This window comes from Benincasa hispida, chromosome 5 (genome assembly GCF_027475165.1).
Source record: "Benincasa hispida cultivar pf3 chromosome 5, pf3_genome.v1.1, whole genome shotgun sequence".
NCBI lineage: Eukaryota > Viridiplantae > Streptophyta > Magnoliopsida > Cucurbitales > Cucurbitaceae > Benincasa > Benincasa hispida.
The window spans coordinates 66,841,416-66,861,015 of record NC_143482.1 but is presented as its reverse complement, the minus strand read 5'-3'; the positions used below and the strand labels follow the sequence as shown (position 1 = coordinate 66,861,015).

At 35.2% G+C, this 19,600-nt stretch overlaps 2 protein-coding genes across 5 annotated transcripts; one reads left to right on the top strand and one right to left on the bottom strand.

Moving 5' to 3' along the window:
- The first annotated feature begins 3,021 nt into the window (after positions 1-3,021).
- EMB1417 (Pentatricopeptide repeat (PPR) superfamily protein) lies at positions 3,022-5,649 on the top strand. 2 transcript variants are annotated; one of them, XM_039032304.2, is made up of 6 exons: positions 3,022-3,139; positions 3,400-3,484; positions 3,706-3,804; positions 4,300-4,443; positions 4,563-4,775; positions 5,138-5,649. In XM_039032304.2, exons 1-6 carry the CDS (start codon positions 3,087-3,089, stop codon positions 5,537-5,539), a joined length of 996 nt encoding a protein of 331 aa, XP_038888232.1. In that variant the 5' UTR covers positions 3,022-3,086; the 3' UTR covers positions 5,540-5,649. The 2 variants fall into 2 exon arrangements, with proteins under 2 accessions (XP_038888232.1, XP_038888233.1); XM_039032305.2 differs by having other exon boundaries at positions 3,127-3,245.
- A 622-nt stretch (positions 5,650-6,271) lies between these two features.
- On the bottom strand, positions 6,272-12,542 carry LOC120077752 (dnaJ protein ERDJ2-like). 3 transcript variants are annotated; one of them, XM_039031751.2, is made up of 11 exons: positions 12,271-12,542; positions 10,014-10,242; positions 9,826-9,921; positions 9,536-9,656; positions 9,345-9,451; positions 9,020-9,237; positions 8,527-8,704; positions 8,305-8,424; positions 7,784-7,870; positions 7,475-7,585; positions 6,272-7,312 (listed from the first exon to the last, which is right to left on the bottom strand). In XM_039031751.2, the coding sequence occupies exons 2-11, from the start codon at positions 10,197-10,199 to the stop codon at positions 6,482-6,484; spliced, it is 2,055 nt and encodes a 684-aa protein (XP_038887679.1). In that variant the 5' UTR covers positions 10,200-10,242; positions 12,271-12,542; the 3' UTR covers positions 6,272-6,481. The 3 variants fall into 3 exon arrangements, with proteins under 3 accessions (XP_038887679.1, XP_038887677.1, XP_038887678.1); XM_039031749.2 differs by having other exon boundaries at positions 10,923-12,532; XM_039031750.2 differs by lacking the exon at positions 12,271-12,542 and adding an exon at positions 11,086-11,542.
- Positions 12,543-19,600: the final 7,058 nt, after the last annotated feature.

Below are 19,600 nucleotides of genomic sequence, written 5' to 3'. Positions count from 1 at the left end.
TACGTGAATGAATCCCATTGGTATTTTTATATAGAAATCTCACTGCATGCACGATGTAGATTAGTGTAGCTGGGTCGATTTTCAGTCTTTGACCTCCATTTTGGTCCTCGAGAACGTGAAGAAAAAAGAATATGAGTGCCTTCCAGTGGTAACATTTGTTGGTGCATAAAGCAGTAATGAAAACAACCTTCCTGCTAGTGATGCATCACACATATTAAACATCATGATTAAGTACGAAATTAAGAACAACATTCGTACAAATTGATACCTTAGTGATTGTTCTAGCAGTTTATGCAGAGGAAGGTATAACATCCTCAGCACTCTCTGTTATTGTTAGATCTGATGCAGAGCCCAGATGGTCTGCTGATGCTTGACTTCCATTCTTTCTAAGATTGTTCCTTCCCAAAAGAGGCCTACTATTAAGTCTTTGGCATCTAATATTGTGGTGTTCGTGTCGTTTTCCTATTGCCTTTTACATACATAGACCTGATCAAATTTGATGTACATGAATAGAAAAGGTACATTTGGTCCAGGTTATCTGTACACAATAATTATAATATATATGCATAAATAGCATATCAAAGCACCACAATTTAGTAACTAACACATACACAATCTTTTAAGAAAGATCTCAAACAACACAGTTGTCAATCACATTAATCTTTTAAGACAAGCGAGAGTGAGAGACATAGTAATTTGTGAGTGAAAAAAAAAAGATAGAGCGAGACAAGCAAGAGCGAGACTGTTTTTCCACGTGTGCTCGAATATATTTTGGTAATTTCATCCAAGTTAAAGATCATCTAAGAGTCATTCGGCATTTTTTAAAAAATCGAGTCATATCACATTTTTTGTCTAATTTTTTGAGGACCCTTCTTCCCTCTTCTTCTTGGCTTCAAGTGGAGAATATCCTATGCGAGCAATCAATATGCCATTGCTGTACGAACCAACAAATCGTCTACGGCATTCTGGTCAAGCCCAATAGCAGCAATATATTGGGCTCACACTATATGCAGCCCATTACCTTTGATTTTCTTTTACTTTTTGTTTGTGAAATTATACATCATGGCCAAACAAAACAGGGTTATTTTGAAAAATGGCCATTTTTTCAAAGAAAATAAAGAAACCAGATCTTAGACATCTTTGTGCAATCGACTCAATTGTCGAACCACAATTTTTCATATAATAAAAAAAATTCTTTTATTCAAAAATATTTTTAAGTTTTTTTGTTGTGTGATTTGAGTGGACTACACAATTGATGGATGCAATCCATGATGCACCCATATATTATTTCTTAGGTATTTTCATGACTTATTTGAATATTTATCCTATAATTATTGAACTCAAATCAAAGAAATAACATTAGTGATTTCTTCTCAAGCGTTAAGTTCAAATGATCATAATCAAAATTTCAAAATAAATGAACAACTTGCCAAATACACATTTCAGTCATGAATAAAAATGTATGAGCACAAACATGTTATGGAAAACTAAAATCTATAGACTTCGATATTTTCATCAATTTTGGTCTGTAAGAATTTTTTTTTTCTAACTTTTTTCTAACTTAAAGAATTAATACTTTTTTTAAGTAAAGAAGTTGAGTTTAAAATTGTTGTGTACTTTTTAATGTCAAAATAAACGATAAAAGGCTAAATTATAAGACGAGAGCTTTAAGTTTATGCTTATTTGATACTTCAATTGTAAAAATGGTCAAATAAGCAATCTAGGACTTTGTTTGGATTGACTAAGAAGAGGGCTTTTTTTAAAAAAAAAAATATTTCTATTTAAAATCTTTTTAAAAAAGTTTAAAATACACGTTAAAAATATTTTCAAAAGTTGTTTCAAGTGCTACCAAACACTTCAACTTTTTTCCAAAATAACTTATTTTTCAAAATTAAAAATTTAAAAAGTGAAACTAAATCACCCTAAATTTTAATTACGTGTCTCATTCATCAATCAATATTTTTTAAAACTCACAAATCTTGGACATCAAATACAAAAAATATAAATTTAGAGTTTTAGAAGTTAGAATTTCTCATTATATGATTTGATAATATAACATAAATTTACGAGACTTATCAAATCACATTGGACTAAAAAATAGCAACAAATTGTCAAATGAATGAGTTAGTAATCACCTATGAAGCACAGATACTTTATCATGTGAGGTAAAGAATCCATATCAGACACGTATCGGATACCGATACTTCCCAGATATGTATCTGACATGCGATTTGATATATCTATTTCTATGTGTACTTTTTTTAAAGAAAAAAGAAAACAACTCATCTATTCTTTCCCAATCTAAAACTATGCAACCTATTTAAAAAACTCATTACTCGAGTCCAAAACTAAAAAGAAAAAAATAAATAAAAGACCAGATCCTAGAATTATCTAATCTTCATCTTCACATTTGAGTCTCCACAAAGTCCTCAAAAATATAAACCATTTGAATATCTTCAACAATTCAATGAAAAAGTTATTCGTTTATCTTCATACTTCTCCCTCTAATCTGTTCTTCGTGTATCTTCATACTTCTCCCTCTATTCTTCTTATTTTTTATAATGTGAGTCACTTTTTTATTGCATTTTATTAACTATTGTACTCCAATATCTTAGATGTTTTTTTTTTTATATTGTATTTCAGTATTTGTATTCTATTTTATGGTATTATTATTAACTTGTATGTTAAATTTATATCCTAGATTTTTTTAAGAAAAAAATGCATATTCAATGTATCAATATCCTCGTTTTCTAGAAATATATATATTAAAAATATATAAAAAAATGATGTATCCTCAGACGTATCCGTATAGTATTTTAGAAATTGATAAATTGTTATATCCGATCGTATCCGTATCGTATAACCATATCTGTATCTGTGTTTCATAGGTAATCACATGTTTTGTGATTCGAATCTCCTACTCCCGTTCTACTTAAAAAGAAAAAAAAAAAAAGCAAGAAATTGTAATAACAATGTAATAAAATAAAAAGGATAAAAAAATTGTTAAACCTTCACAAAAGATGTCGAGAAAAATAAAATAAAAGATAAAATATGGGAAATGAAAATCATTTTCCCTTATTTCTTCAATGGCTCACTCTTTAGCCCAAGCATCGCTCTCGTCCTCCTCGGCTTCCTACCGGTAAAAACTCTCCCTTTCTCTCGTTCTATCTATTTCTCACAACGTTTGTGTTTGGTTACTGAGAAAATTTCAGAAAGAAAACGAGAAATTTGTTCTTAGATTCAAAGTATGTTTTGTGTTAGATGATGAAATTCACTCTTCTTTCATTGAATAGCGATTTCGTGCTTCTGCTTGGTTATTCCTCCTAAGCTCTTAGAGTTGGAAATTTGGAGTTCAATTTATCGAAATCTATTGATATTTGTTTTCATTTGCTGGCTCAGGATGCTTACTTTGATTTACTCTTTTCCAGTCATATCCAAAAGGATAGAATCTGTTAACTTTTCCTGGTGTGCAAGCAGTTCAGTTGTAAGCCTTCTCGTCAATTGCTTTTCTGCTAGGGATAATGAAACTTAATCAGAGTTGTACTTTCTACATCGTTCATTTTACAATTTACGGTTGCCCGTTCCTTTCGATTCTGAAGAAGCAATGTCTGATAACTGGAAATTGGATTTCTGTATCGTAGTTTTTAGACAGATCCTGACCTTTTCTTTCCCTTCTCACCCAAGAATTTCGACTTATTTTTTTAGGTATGCGCTGCAAAGGGGCCACGGCCGAGATATCCTCGGGTCTGGAAAACCAAAAAGAGAATTGGGACCGTATCCAAGGCAGCAAAGCTTGTTGATTGTGTAAGCTCTCTTGTTCTTGTCTCACTAGTCCAGTCCTATACTCTCCATCCACAAAAAGAAGGGTGCCATTATGCCTATTCAAATTGGATTTTCATAGCATGAACTATCAACTTGATTCAGAGAATATTTGGGATGCATTTTGAGACTTTTGGAAGAAGCATTTGACGTCTTTTAGGATTTCAGGATGTTTATTACTTTTGACAGCATAACTAAACATCAAACAATTTTTAAATAGTGCTTTTAATTTTCCAAAAAAATTCAATACCAGCCATAATGAGCATAGTTCAACTAGCATCAAATATGAACTATTAACCTCGAAGTCAGAGGTCAGATTCTCCTCTCCATATATTATCAAAAAAGAAAAGAAATCAATATCAAAGTCATCCTTAATCATGGGCAATCTCTTTTTGTTCCTTGGGAACACTTGGCATGGTGATACTTTTGTACTTTTCTTTTACTGGATTGGCTTTTTTAAGTATTGACTTCTCATTTTAGGTCAAGGGACTGTCTAATGTCAAGGAGGAAGTGTATGGGGCTCTTGATTCCTTCATTGCCTGGGAACTAGAGTTTCCTCTTATCACTGTAAAAAAAGCCCTGCAGACCTTAGAAAACCAAAGAGAGTGGAAGAGGATAATTCAGGTACATTTTCTATGTGGGACTTTCTTACATGTTTATTTTGTGTCCTTTCTTGCTCTGCCGTTTTGTCTTGATGATGTTTCCGACCAAATGCGTTAAGCAAAATGGCTGTACTATTGCAGTTGACGAAATGGATGTTAAGTAAGGGCCAAGGAAGAACAATGGGAAGCTATTTCACGTTATTAAATGCCTTAGCTGAAGATGGAAGGCTTGATGAAGCTGAAGAGCTTTGGAACAAATTGTTTTCTCAGCATCTGGAGAGCATGCCTCGCATATTCTTTCATAAAATGATATCCCTCTACTACGATCGGGCAATGCACGACAAGTTATTTGAGGTATTTAGTTCTATTAATGCAGAAGTAGTTTCAACTGCATCAATAACAAAGCTCTAACGATTCCTTCCACTCCAAATTGATTAAAAAAATAAGGTTAAAAGTTATGAAGGTTAGGTAATAAATCTCTAATCATTGGTTCCCACTTCCCATTGAAAAAAGGGAATATATTCTTAGCACCAAAGCTCCAAGTTGTCCTTCACACTCACAATTGAAAAAGGAAAAATATGAGATTAAAGGTTAAATAAATAGCATGTTGCTTGGCATATTTAGAGCTTACAACTTGTTACGATGAGCTATTTTATATTTTTAGGTCAATCATATTGAATTCCATGGATACTGAAATTTTACTACGATTGGCGTAGGTATTTGCTGATATGGAGGAACTTGGAGTTCAACCAAATATGGAAATTGTCACTATGGTTGGAAATGTCTTCCACGAGTTGGGTATGCTCGATAAATACGAAAAGCTGATGAAGAAATATCCCCCACCAAAATGGGAATATCGTTACATCAAAGGAAAGCGCGTTAGAATACGATCAAAGTATCTGTACGAAAATGGTAATCCCAACAATAGTTTAAGTAAGCATGACAAAATGGAACATAGCTCAACAAAGCTGTTGGAGGAAGCCGAAATAACTTCTGAGGATACCAATCTTGAAGATGACGTGGAAATGAGCGAAGATCCGAATGAAATTCGGAAAGATGAATGTATGTCAAAAGAATACAATTTTGAGCATGATTTCATGGGATTTGGGCAATTGTAAATATATACATACATTCCGAATTTCCCATTTGAAGTTCGTCGTAGTGTAGACTTTTATTTTTATTATTGTTATTTTGTAATTTAAATAGATGGGATGAAGCATTGCGATCATAGAGCCAGTTCTTTATTTCAGCCCTCAATGTTGTTATAATGGCTGAGATTTAACTAGGATCAATTCTTGGTTTAAATTTTTATCAACAAAAATATTCGAAACTTGGCCCGTAACTCGTGATAAAAGAAGGTTACTGGTAAAGTGATATGCTCTCACAAGATTAAAAACAAATCACAATTAATCACGTTAGTCAACTTGAACATGAAAATGTAAGATTTTGTGCATATTATTGTCATATGTGAAAGTGATTTTAAAATTGTTAAAGATTATTTTTGTTTCGTTCAAAATTATCATAAAATATATTCATTCAAAATTAATTTAATATTTAATTTAATATTTTAAGTATAATTATTATCATATTTGAAAATGATTTTGAAATTGTTAAAGATTACTTTTGTCACATTCAAAATTACCATAAAATATATTATCACTCAAAATTAATTTAATATTTAATTTTATACTTTTAAGTACAATTATCATATCAAAATTATTTTTAAACGATTATAAACATGTTTCATAGCGATTTTTAAAAATGTTAAAAGTAATTTTAATTATTTCAAAATCTCTCAAACATACCCGGATAACAGTCATTTGCTAAGATTGCCAAAGGTCGTGAACTAATTGCTTGAAAAAAGGGGCAATAAATATTGGTCTGATACTCTAACATAATCTGTTTAAAAGTCAATCTCGTTGCCGTAAAACTTCTAAAAACTGGAATATAGAGACAAAAAGAAAGGAAAAAAAAAAGCTTCTAATGCACTATCACTGTGTGGAAGGGGCCATTTACCCGCGGGAGGGGTTGGTTGTCTCACTAAATAACGGAATGGTTCTTCATTCATCATCAGAGCCAGAGCCTTCTGAACTTGAACTCTGCTTATGCGCTTTTCCATTGGCAACAGGGCCCTTCCTTTTCACATCTTGTTCATCAGCTTCATCTTCACTGTACTCACTCTCGTAATCGTCATATTCTTCTTCATCATTTTCCTCTTCCTCTTCAATTCCATCTTCCATGGTTGGTCCTTCTTCTGCCATGAGGCCACCACGGGTACCGGCACGGGTTCGTTTCAAGATTTTCAATTTCAGGTTCGTTTTGTTATCGCAACCGATCCAGGAATCACACAGGCAGTAACAAGTTAAATTGTAGTTTCCCTCAGCTGGGGCATGGAACTTGCCTAGAACCAGTCTTGATCCTGCTTTTACCTTCTCCACTGCTTCCCTAACTGCAGCACTGGTTTCCTTCACGCTTGCTCCAGATCCCTCCATTTGTTCCTCAATCGCCTTGGAAGCAGCAGTTATGGCCGTAGCCTCATCCATGAAACTGACCTTCTGATAAAACCACACATTGTTTGAATTTGGATCTGCAAGCAAGAACCAGAAGTTCTCTTCTTTGTGAAACGGGTAGTAGGGGGCATGCGGGAGAGCACCCACGAGCCCGTTTCGGCGTTCAAGTGTCACCCAAGCCTGAATAGTGACAGTATCACCCTCTTGGATACCTTCTTCACCTTCTGTTTCACATGAGATAGTAACAGTAACCGATGGCATCATTTCCAGCACCGTTTCAACATCTTGTACTTCAGCAGGCGAGAACCCACCCACCTGAGTAAGCAGCTCGGCACGCTCTTCTTGCGCCAGTTTTTGAAGATCCTCAAACGCTCTCACTTTCTGCATCAAATTACCAAAAAAATGCATTAGAATAGCAGAAATCTACGGAAGGGAAGAAAAGTGAACAATGCATAAAAGAATAGGCTAATTCAAACTCCTTGATTAAAGAAAATAATAATAAACTATGAGTGGCATACTTCAAAGTGATATTGTCCAACCTACCTTGCGGGCTATCTTCTTGACAACAGCCTCGCTAAAATGCGGCAACTGTAGAAATGGTGCAATCCCTTCAGAGGATCCTCCAGTGGCCTTTCTTGTACTGAGAGGAACAGCCTGCATTTAACATGTGATACGGATCAAGATAAATTAATGGTGGCCAAAGTTTCTGTGATATATTCGACAGACAAGATACATGGGTTCTGCACCACTACTGCAGTACTTCTCAAAAATAGAAGGATCCAGATATGCCTTGAGAAGATAATGTTCATGTGACTTCCAAAGCATTTGTGGGAAATTTACAATGATAATTACCTGAATGACACATTGTGTGAGCTCAATGACCCCGGTTGCAGGACGTAGCCATCCTTGTCCTTGGACATTACGTGGGATCAGTGCCATCTAAGCACAAGAAGATAATTAAGCATATTAGACTATCGCAGATTCTTTTTGTAAAATAAGTAACTAGAAAATAAGGAGCGACAAAACCTGGGAAGTCAATTCACAACCATCCCCACTCCCCCACCCTGTAACTCTTAAGACATTTGCTAGCCAAAAGGTACAGAAATAATTCACATCTAAGGCACATTGTTACGTCTAGGTTGTCGACGGTCTTTTAACAAACCATTACGAATGAGATAAAGCACATTCTTCTGGGAACGAATCATTCCCTTATCAATCACAAATTTGCCTTTCACTATTTTCCATCAAAAGCGAGAGTACTGTTGAATGGTCAACATGCATGATATCATGATACAACACAATACTCAACACTAAATGCAGCTGGGAAAATTCAAAGTTGTAAGTTAACTTTGGACTAGAATTCTTCATCTCACCTTCATTAATTCTTCAAGAAGGCGAGGAGCAAGTTCCAGCACATGTTTAAAGTCAGCATTCAAAGGTGGAGGCAAGTTGGCAAATTCACGAGTTAATTGAGCTTGGATCAACAATTGTGTCTGAATGTAAAAGAGGGTACAGATGTAAATTGTAAATGTATATACATTCAAAATGTCGAAGGATTTAAGTCACTGATAAAAGTTGAACAGAGCAGAAATTACTTTAACAAGGGCTGGATGTTGCTTCCAAAACTTCGCCTGCTCTTGTTTAATGTTCTTAAGGTCAAGATTCAACTCACTCCTAACTAGTCCAAATATCTTTTGAAGAGGGTCATTATCAGTTCTACGAACTGGCATTTCCACATACTCAGCTGCCTTTATGAACACATCCATTACTTTGCTGTGTATAGCCAAATTTATCAATGATGTTAAGAAAAAAAATAAAAAAAGAAAAGTACAGGACTTACTTCGAGAAGAAGAGCTGAATAATTTTCTCGACTTTTTTCATATGGTAGTAGACAAAGACGTCTTATTTTATTCTAGAATGACAATAGTGTGTAACTAAACAGATTTGAAAGCAAATAAGAAGAATGGTCATGGACATCTTTTACCAATTACCGGGATATTAGCTATTGCTAAAATTGATTTAATTTGAATTGTCTAGTCTTTGTTAACCTAAAAACAGAAGATAGCCAAAACTTTTGACTAAAGATACCTTGGTGCCAAAGAAGGCTTCATGAAGTAATAATATGTGGAAAGTGTCTGACGCATGACATAGTTTCCAGTGTATTTAGACGACCTTGAAAGATATATAACGGCTATTACCAAGGGCAAGATAATACAAACTCCAACAATCCACAGTAAAAGTATCCCACCAGATGCCCCATCAATGTTTAGTAAGAATTGAGGGAGTGCAATTCCCATTTGAAACCCCTGCATCAAAATATTAGCAAGCTTAAATTACAAGGGTCATTTATAAAAATCCGAAAACCATACAAGACAGTTATTCTCATTTCCTGCGTAAGAAAAAGTTAAAAAACCTGCTTGCCATCCGGATGGCCATATTTTTCATAATTCTCACGGGATATTGGATCTGTCAAAGCTTGATAAGCTTTAGATATGAACTCCACGAAATATGTATGGGCCTCTGAGAAAAAGAAGCGAGGGAGTTTAGCTGAGGCCTGCAAAGGTTAGAAAATTAATGGAGCACTAAACAATTAAAATACCTAACCTGGATCTGGATTTTTATCTGGATGGTATAGGATAGAAAGTCTCCTGTATGCCTTCTTTATATCAGCCTCTGAAGCCCCAGTTTCCAATCCTAGAATACTAAATGGCTCGAAGACTTGAATCTGTGCAGTTATCATAAAATTATCTCTTACTCCCAACATTACGTATAACATATTTTACGCATGGAGAAAATAATTAGTTTTAATAGTATCAATAGGCAAAACCAAAACAAAATAACATTCAGGAGGAATATAAATTTTCTTCCTCATTAAACATCAAATGTAATTTTACCTCCCGGCTAATATTTTTAATGTAATAGACCAACACGAACATGAAGATCCAAAGAAGTACTAGTGTCAAGTTGCTATATGTCGAGAAATTTGCTATCTGCAACATATAATGCAACAAACATTTGAAACAGATTTGAAACTTACCTTTTTTTATCGGATAGAAGATTCAGTGTCATAAAAAAAACTTACTCGCTTAAATATCGACTTACGGTACTTCCCTGAACGGGAACATTCAGAACACTGGCAATGTATAATCTTTGCCTTCTTCGAAGCAGCCCGACAAAGCTTAAGAATTGTATAAGGCACTAAAGGCAGTGCCATTATTGTCAAAATAAAAATAGGGAACAATGCACTATTCTCTTCCGAAGTTGCCATGGAAACCTTTTTTCAGCAGTGCCTTCCGTCAACTTCGTACGGTCTGCAAAACTACCTTAGTTATAATCTAGTAAGCATGGACACCAACACACGAGGCGACATATCGTCATAGTCAAATTATGAAAATGATGTCGTGCATATAAATATATTGTGAAATATTTCATTTAAAAACATCAAGTTAACAGCCATACAATACATGAAAATGATGACAATAGATAAGATATCTATGACTAATGGTCCAATGTCATAAGTCATAATAAGTTTTAGTAATTAATTCAACACACTAAAATAATATTTTAACCTAACTAATTACTAAAGAAAAGATAGAAAAGAAAAGATGAGCGTTTAAGTGTAAGGCAAGCGAATGGTGGTGGTGTGTGCCGATCTTGGGTGGTTTTCATTGGAGAAGGCGGATCCTGTCTCTTCTTTATCATGGCGGATGATCTTTTGGCTGATCACATTGAAAAATTGAAGTTGTCTGAGGAAGAACGGGCAAACATTTTAACAATTGATGATGAGGAATGTTCAGAACTAAATACTGGCCAAGGGAATTCCATGTGTGCAAAATTCTAACACATCGAATCATACATGTCGAGATGTTTAAAACAAAACTGCCCATAATTTGGAGTAATATTTCGGTTCGTATTGAGAACGTGGGGAAGAATATTTTTCAATGCAAATTCAGATTCTCTAAAGACAAAAATTGGATCATTAATAACGAACCTTGGATATTCGATAATGGAATGCTGGTGTTCGAGGAGCCACAGAGCAACAGCAGTTTTTCGTCACTTATTAAATTGGGATCAACGGCAGAAGAACGTTGGGTACCGATTTCTTATGAGAAACTTGCCGATTTTTGTTATGGTTGTGGGATTATAGGACATACCTTGCCTGACTGCTCTGTTCAGTTTGAGGGAGGATGTTGAACCTCGATATGGGCCTGAACTACGACGGCCAATGCCTAATCGAAAACAAAGCTTTGATACCAAAGGCGCTCAATTTGACCAAACAGATCAAGGAAGAGGTAGAGGACGAGGAAGAGTGATAATTCGAGCAGATGGAATAAATCACCAGCGGATCCAACCGAAACCGATGGGGAGGAGGATTCCGATGACCAGCTCTGGACAGGAACGGATCGCAGCACCGAAAGCGATGGCGAACGGTGGAGAAGCGGCGGAGGAGCGTTCTGGTCAGATCCACGGCGAAGGACCGTCGAACACCGGATATGGAAAGACGGCGTTGATTTCGAAGGACGCCGTTGAGAAAAAGCTACGCAATACGCATTAATGGTGATTTATTTTGTGGAGAGGAAATCAGGAAATTGTGGGTTGTGAGAAACGACTGGCAAATTCCCAAGTCAACTTGGATTTAAAAGAACCGGTTCTCCCATCTCAAAACCTAGAACCGGCCATTAAATTCCATCAAGAACCGAACCGAACCGCCCCAACCCACTCCTTCAGCCAATCCATACCAAGTCTCTGGGTCGATTGGGCCTTCTTTCCCACTTAATTCTGGTGAGGACCAAGGACTTCAAACCCCAAGTTTCCCAAGCCAATCTGACCAATTGAAAATTCACACTACCACTACTAGCCCTAATTACACCCAAGGGAGCAAAGGAGAAAGGCTAGAACATGCTTTAGAAATCTCGCACAATGGAACAGGAACAGATTGAATGGGTCACTTATAGGGGCAATTAAACAAAAAAAAAAAAGGATATCCAGGAAATTATCTTCGGACTACTTCCGAATTGGCGGTCCAAGATGATAAAATCTGGGAGGGTTTAGAATAATTACTGGTAGAAGCAGCGTTCTCGTGAGCATTGATTAAAATGGAGAGATAGGAACACTAACTGGTTTCATACCTGGGCCTCCCACTGCAGGAAATACAACAGGATTTGCATATTACAAGCTCAGGATGGCTCTTGGGTCGATAATGAGAAGGAGATGGATGGCAACTCAGTATTTCGAAAATCTATTTCAATCCTCTAACCAATATGCTGATAGTGTTACTAAAATTTTAAATGTCATCCCCTAGTCGATTTCGGCAAAGATCAATGATAATTTTGTCTAACCTTTTTATGCGGCTGAGATTGTGGCGGTTGTGAAAAGCATACACCCATCCAAAGCACTGAGCCTAACGGTTGGTTATTGGGAGGTGATTGAGGACAATACGACAAGACTATACCTCAATATTCTGAATGGTGAGGAGTTGTTAGAGAATCTTAATTACACCTCTATAGTGCTCATTCTAAAGGGTTGCATCCTTCTTCGATGTCAGATTTCTGAACTAAATGTTATTTACAAACTTGTGGCTAAAGTGTTGGCAAATTGTTTGAAGGGGACTCTGGACCTTATCGTTTTCCCTTCATAGTCAGATTTTATTCTTGGAAGGCTCATCACGGATAATGCTATTATTGGCTTCGACTGTGTGCACTCGATGATTAATAAACGATCTGGTAAAGTTGGGGTGGTGGACTTAAAATTGGACATGAACAAAGCTTATGATCGGGTAGAATGGAGTTTTCTTTGACAAGTTATGGGAAATATAGGATTTTGTTACATATGGATTCAATTGATTATGCATTGTATTGAATCTATTTCCTTCTCCGTCAATTTCAATGGTGTCTGCTATATACAGTTCAAGTTGTCTTACGGTTTAAGGCAGGAGAATCCTTTGCCACCTTATCTCTTTCATATATGCACTTAAGGTCTCTCCATTTTATTGCATGAGGAGGAATGAGTCGATCACTTTTCAGGTTTGTGTATTAACACTTATTGTCGTTACATTTCTCACATATTTTTTTTGTAGATGACAAACTCCTTTTCTTTCGAGCGAAGAGAAAAATTGCCTGGTCATCAAGCAAGTTTTGGAAACTTCTGAAAGAGCTTCTTGTCAAATTATTAATTTTAATAAGTCCATGTTTATGACAAGCAAGAAACACGTCGCAAGAGGTGGTCAAGAATATCCATGAGGTGTTTGGGATCCGATTTTTGGAGTCGTTAGGGCATTACCTATTGGAGTTAAGCATGCAATTAGCAAAAGCAAGCAGAATCATTAACCACTCTAATTCATCAATTTTAGCAACTAAGAAAGCATGTTTAGAAAATAGAAAAGATGGTTTATGATATACCATTGTAGAACTCCTTTAATCCACAAAATTTAGCTTCAATCTCCTCAGCAACAAGGTGTGGACCACCACTTGATCTTCCCTACTATTCTCTAGAACTTTAGATTGAATTGTGGAGTTCACAAAATGAGCTAAATTTAGTGCAATTTTTGGAGAGGAAGGACTGGTTTTTACTAGAGAGAGAACTCTTTCTTCAATCTCTCAACCCCTGAAAAATCAATTTTGCATGTCTTTTTCTCAGCAAAATGAAGCTTATTTTAATCACCTTCTTCATGCAATCTCAATTGTCATGAAGATGAAGACACCTCCTTGAAGAATCTAGTGGAATCGGAGTGTCCAAAGTGGGATAAACCCATTAAGAGTAATATTCTATAAATTTGAATTTTAAATTAAAATTCAATTTTTTCTTTTAAATTAAAAAATTCAGTTTACTTAAATTTAATTTTCAGAAAATTAAATTATAACACAAAAATTGAATTTTGAAATTTGTATTTTCATAAAATTCAATTTTCAAATTTCAGATAAAATTAACTCAAATAATTAATTTCAAATAAAATTTACTCATTTAATTAAACAATTTAATTAATTAAAATAATTTAATATTCAATATTAAATTATTAAAAACACCAATTTCATAACCATGAATCTCTATTCATGTAATTAATATTTAAATTAAATTTAAATATTATCCAATTCTCCAATTTTGTTTAATTCGAAAATTAAACATGTAATTATATCGTATATAATTACTAATTCCCTTAATTTGAATTTGAATATTTCAAATTCTCTCATCACGCTATTCTAAGGTTTAATCCGTTTGTAAGCTAGTAAGGGACCTAATAGACCTATAGATCATGGACTTCGACGATCCGAGCTTAACTAGCTAAACTCTTTAACCTAATTAACCAACATTCGTTAACTACTGACTCACTCCACTAAAGCCTAGTAGTTGCACTCAATATATAATTGTGTCTATTCGATATAACCATAATTAGTAAGTAAACCCTTCACAGTTTGTTTGTAATAACGACGGGGTCAAAAAGCTGTTTTACCCTCGAGATTACATCTTGTACCTTAAGTCTCACTGATCTTTTAATGAGCAATTGGTTTGTGATCCAATCAACAAACTGAGTCCCTCTCGAGCCAATGAGAGGGGTGGGGCCCCTTGTTCAAGATCCAAAGTCAGTACTTAAGAGAACAACCTCTCTACTATCACTAAAAGCAGATAGAAGTGAATTCCATCTTGCACCTTATGTCTCTAGTTATCCAGCTATCTACCCGGTCTTAGCTCAGAAATGGGAGGCTTATTGAGCCGACGTTGTTGAGCCAACCCCCACCCATGCAAATCTAAGAATAATCCTGATTAAATAGTATTTCATAGTTAGCTCAGGATTAATGTCAAGTTACCTAGGTCATCACTTTGAAATAGTCAGTCTTAATAGTAAACAACGTTATAAAGTAAGAGTGACTTATTTCTTGGTCTGATCTTATACAAACTTTTTGCATAGGATGTCTTCACTCGCATGTCTCCACGTGAACGAATCAATATCACTTCGTTTGTAACACTTTACAACAATTGTAACATCTACAAATTGGCAGCATCTGATAGTGTCCCCAGAATAAGGTACCTAGCCTTATCTGTATACTATAGACCATTTTGGCTATTTACTCGAACTTGATCCACTCTTATGTCTCCACATAAAATTCAAATACTCATGTAATAGTCATGGATCTTAGTTTATTAGATTTAGGTTATTTCTAAAACAAAATGACCAATTCAAACATTCAATAACAACTTTATTGAATCAAACTTCAATAACATCTATATTGATTAACAGAATAAGTTTATTGTTTATAAACCACGAGTTTTAGGACATAAAACTCAACATTACCTTGGTCTTCATTCGCAAATTTCTAAAAACAAATCCTTGTATTTAGATATATTAAAGATCGAAACTCGTAGATAGAAAATGTAAATAATTAACTGTCATCAATAAAGAGTTATCGATGTTATTTCAATAAGTGTTATTGACTGTATTGTATTTGTTTTGTCTTAATAACCTTAAATCCAATAAACTAACATCCTAGGCTATCTTATGAGTCTTGAATTGCATGTGGAGACTGTAGGAAATCTGACAAGAGATTTCCATGAGCAGCGGAATGATCGTTCCAAATTTCATTCGTATATGAACATATATAATTACAATCAAGAAACAGAAACTTACAGGCTATGCACAAAACGAAATTATAGTATGCTTTACAAAGATCAAGGGAATAATTATACATACCTTTGAAGACTCATCTTCAAACACCCTCAATCACGAACGCTCGAACAATCAACAAGATTGCAAGCTCGAACACTATGATCGCAACACTACACGATCACAGCACCACGAACACAATGATCTCCAAGATAAAAAACACAGCGAATGACCTCCAAAAAAAACCTCCAACTATGTCGAGTTGAGTACTGTTGGATTTTATGTTCTAAAACTCGTAGTTTGTAAATTAATAAACATATTCTGTTTTTTTTTTCCACAAAATTGTTATTAAAGTTATAATCTTGAATCCAATAAACTAAGGTCCTAAGGCTATTTAATGTAGTTTGAACTTTATGTATTGACATAAATGTGGATCAAGTTCAAATATATAGCCAAAATGGTCTATAGTAAATGAATAAGGTTGGGCGCCTTGTTCTAAGGACACTATGAATACGACCCACTTTGTAGTTAGTACAAACGATGTGATCCTGAATCGTTTATATAGAGATATGTGAGTGGGGGCATCCTATGTAATGAGTTTGTATAAGACTGAACCATGAAATAGTCACTTTTTACGTTCTAAATGTCGTTTTATGTATAAAACTGACTATTTCATTAATTGAAGACCTAAGTAACTTAATCTTAATTCTGAGCTAACTATGAACTTCTATTCGCTCGGAATTATCCTTATATCTGCTTAGGTGAGGGAAGCTCATTATCGCTGGCCTAATAAGCCTCCCATTTCAGGGGTAAGATTAGGTGGATAGCTAGGAACATAGGGTGCAAGACGGAATTCATTCCTACCCGTTATAGGGATAGTAGATAGGTTGTTCCCTTTATTATTGAATCTAGGTCTTGAACAAAGGGCCTCACCCTTTTCTTGGCCCAAGAGTGGTTCGGTTTATAGGTTGGACCTTAAACCAATTGTTCATTAGAGGATCAGTGGAACTTAAGGAACAAGATGTAGTCTCGGGGGTAAAATGATTTTTATGACCCAGCCGAGATTACGAACAACCTATGAAGGATTTGCTTCATGGTTATATCAAATGAACACAAATATATCTATAGTGAGGGGAGTGCAACTACGGGACTATAGTGGAATGACCCGTTAGTTAACGAATGTTGATTAGCTCCATCTAAAAGAGTTTTAGCCGGCTAATCTCGGATCGTTGGAGCCATGATCTATAGGTCCATTAGGTTCCCCTACTAGCTCATATGGAATAAACTTAGAATAGTATGATAGAATAATTCGAATTGTTCGAATTAGGTGAAGAGAGAGAAACCGACAAGTATATGTGATATAGTGGTCGGATTTTTCAGTTTAGAGATACAGATTTAATGTTTAAATGTGATTTAAATATCGAGAATATGAATACGTTCATATTCGGAAGCTCGGAAATAATGAAAATAGTCAAAGAGTTGACTTTTGACTTTGAAAAGTCAAACTTTGACTGACCTTATATTCAAATGTGATTTGAATTTCGAGAAAATGAATGCGGATTCATGCTCGGGAGGTCAAAATTAGTCAACACGAAAAAAATCATAAAAAGTCAAAATGTTGACTTTTAGGTCAAAGTTTGACTTTGACGAAATGACTATTTTGCCCTTTGATTAAAGTTAGTGAGAAAATCCAAATTTTTGTTGGATAATTCCACTAACAAGATAGTGGGCTAAGTGTTGGCTTATAGTGGAGACATTAAGCCCACTAAGATAGTGGATTCTAGGTGTTGGGTTTTTATGAATTGATTTCATGCAATTGTTGCATGACTTTTTTCTATAAAATTGGGCTTTCAATTTGGAGAAAAAACTTTTGCCATTTTTCCAAAATTGTTTTCTAAATTTGGGCTGGAAAAATCACTACTTTGGATCAAATTCAAAACCCAAACCTAACCCAAAATTTCATCTTATTTTCCATCTCTTTCTCTCTCTTGGGTTCTTCATCTATCGAGTCCCACAACCCAGTTCTGAGTCCAAAGAATAATAAGTCAGCTATAGTGGTGGTCTGGAAGAGTTTGGGTCGAGATTCAGCGAGGAAAAGCGATTTTCGGGAGCTTCAAAGGTAATTTTTAATTTACTGTTTTTTCCTTCAATTACATGCTTTTTCCTTTAAATTAAAAGCAATTAGAGTGTAATTAGATCCTTATTCCGCTGCTATGTCTTGTGTTCCATCAAGTACGACACCACCACAATGGCTACCTTGGTATTCTCGGTGTAAGAATCCAGAAGTGTGGGCTCTGTGTAGACTTGGTTAGAGGACGAGATTGGAGAAAGAACAATCAAGTAAACGATTAAGCAAGTGGGAGATGACAAGTCTATCATATAGACGATGCCCAATCGTTTAACAAATGTTATGCGATCATTTAGCAAAAGCTCCGCGATCGATTAGCTAAAGGCCAACTGAGTGAACTATCATATAGAATCATTCTACGATCGTTTAGTCTCTCTTCAGCTATCGTTTAGTGAATCTCATCAACTTCACATCATCTGCGTGAAATCTTTCCAAGAATGGCAATTCTCACAACAACCACTAAAATTAGGAAGATATTTTTCCTTTTATCTCACGGTTACCATGAAACCACCAATAACCTCCCACTCAATTGGTTATTAGAGAAAAAGATATAATTATCCAATAATTAATATAATTATAAATATACATGATAACCAACTTACCACACTATATTTATAACCTATAGTTTTAATATTTCATCTACCATAGCTCTTTTTCTATTTCGTGGTACTTAATGTAAATCTCATTTACATTAATCCTCCACTTGATGTATCTTATACATCACACCGATCATATCATATATAATCGAATTACCTCTTGTCAATTTGAACATTTCAAATCAACACCAAGAACTGATCCTTAACTTGAATCCATTGAGCTACCAAGGGGACCTTATGAACCTGTAACCCGAACCTTAAATAGATGTGAATAACTTATTGAACTCTTTAATCATGGGATCCACCATCGGTTAATTGCTGGCATTCCACTAAAGACCGACAGCTGAACTCTTCTTACCATAGATATATTATGTGTCCATATCAACGAATCAATATTGCGATAACCCTTCACAGATCACTCATAAGTACAACTGGTCCAATAACCGTTATGCCCCTATAGTTACATCTAACTCTTTAAGTACCACCGATCCCTCTAATGAACATAAGTCATAGTCATACAATAATTGAGTCCTCTCTTTCAAAGAGAAGCTATGACCAATATGTTTAAGCCCCGGAATCAGCCCTTAAGGGAGCAATCTATCTACTTACCCCTACTTCGGGGAAGAAGTGAATTTCATCTTGTGTAACTGAGTTTCCAACTCCCAAATCAAACAAGTCCCCAAAAAGGTAAGCATGTTGATGTTGCAATCTGGTCACTCTCACCCATACTAATCAAAGGACTGCCCTTAAAGATAGGAGTTCCCAAAACACATAGGATTGAAGTCATGTCACCTATGGTCGTTTAAGTGAGATGTAAGTCTCCAGTATCAACGACGTTATATACAGAGATGAATCATCTCATGGTCCGATCTTATACAAACTCTTTGTATAGGACACCCTCGCTTGCATGTATCCACATGAATGGTCAGGATCTACCATCTATAGTAGTTTACAACACTTACAAACCTCTACAAAGCGAGTCGTATCCATAGTATCACTAGGATCAGGTATCCCTCCTTAATCCTTATACTACAGAACTATTTAGGTTATCACTTAAGGCATGATGCACTTGTATATCTCATATACATGCTTAAGTTTACATATGATAACCATGGAGCTTTGTTTATTGGATATGAGTAAATGCCCGACAAGATAACTGTTATTTTATTCATAACAATGTGTATAGATTACAAACTACGAGACTCCGGGAGAATTAAAACACCAATCCCAACAATCTCCCACTTGTCCTAATGCATCGTGAGACTAATGTACAATACAAGATAAATACATGCACAATATACAATAAACTAGGGCATACCCCAGTATCATCTCCCACTTGTCCTAGACAA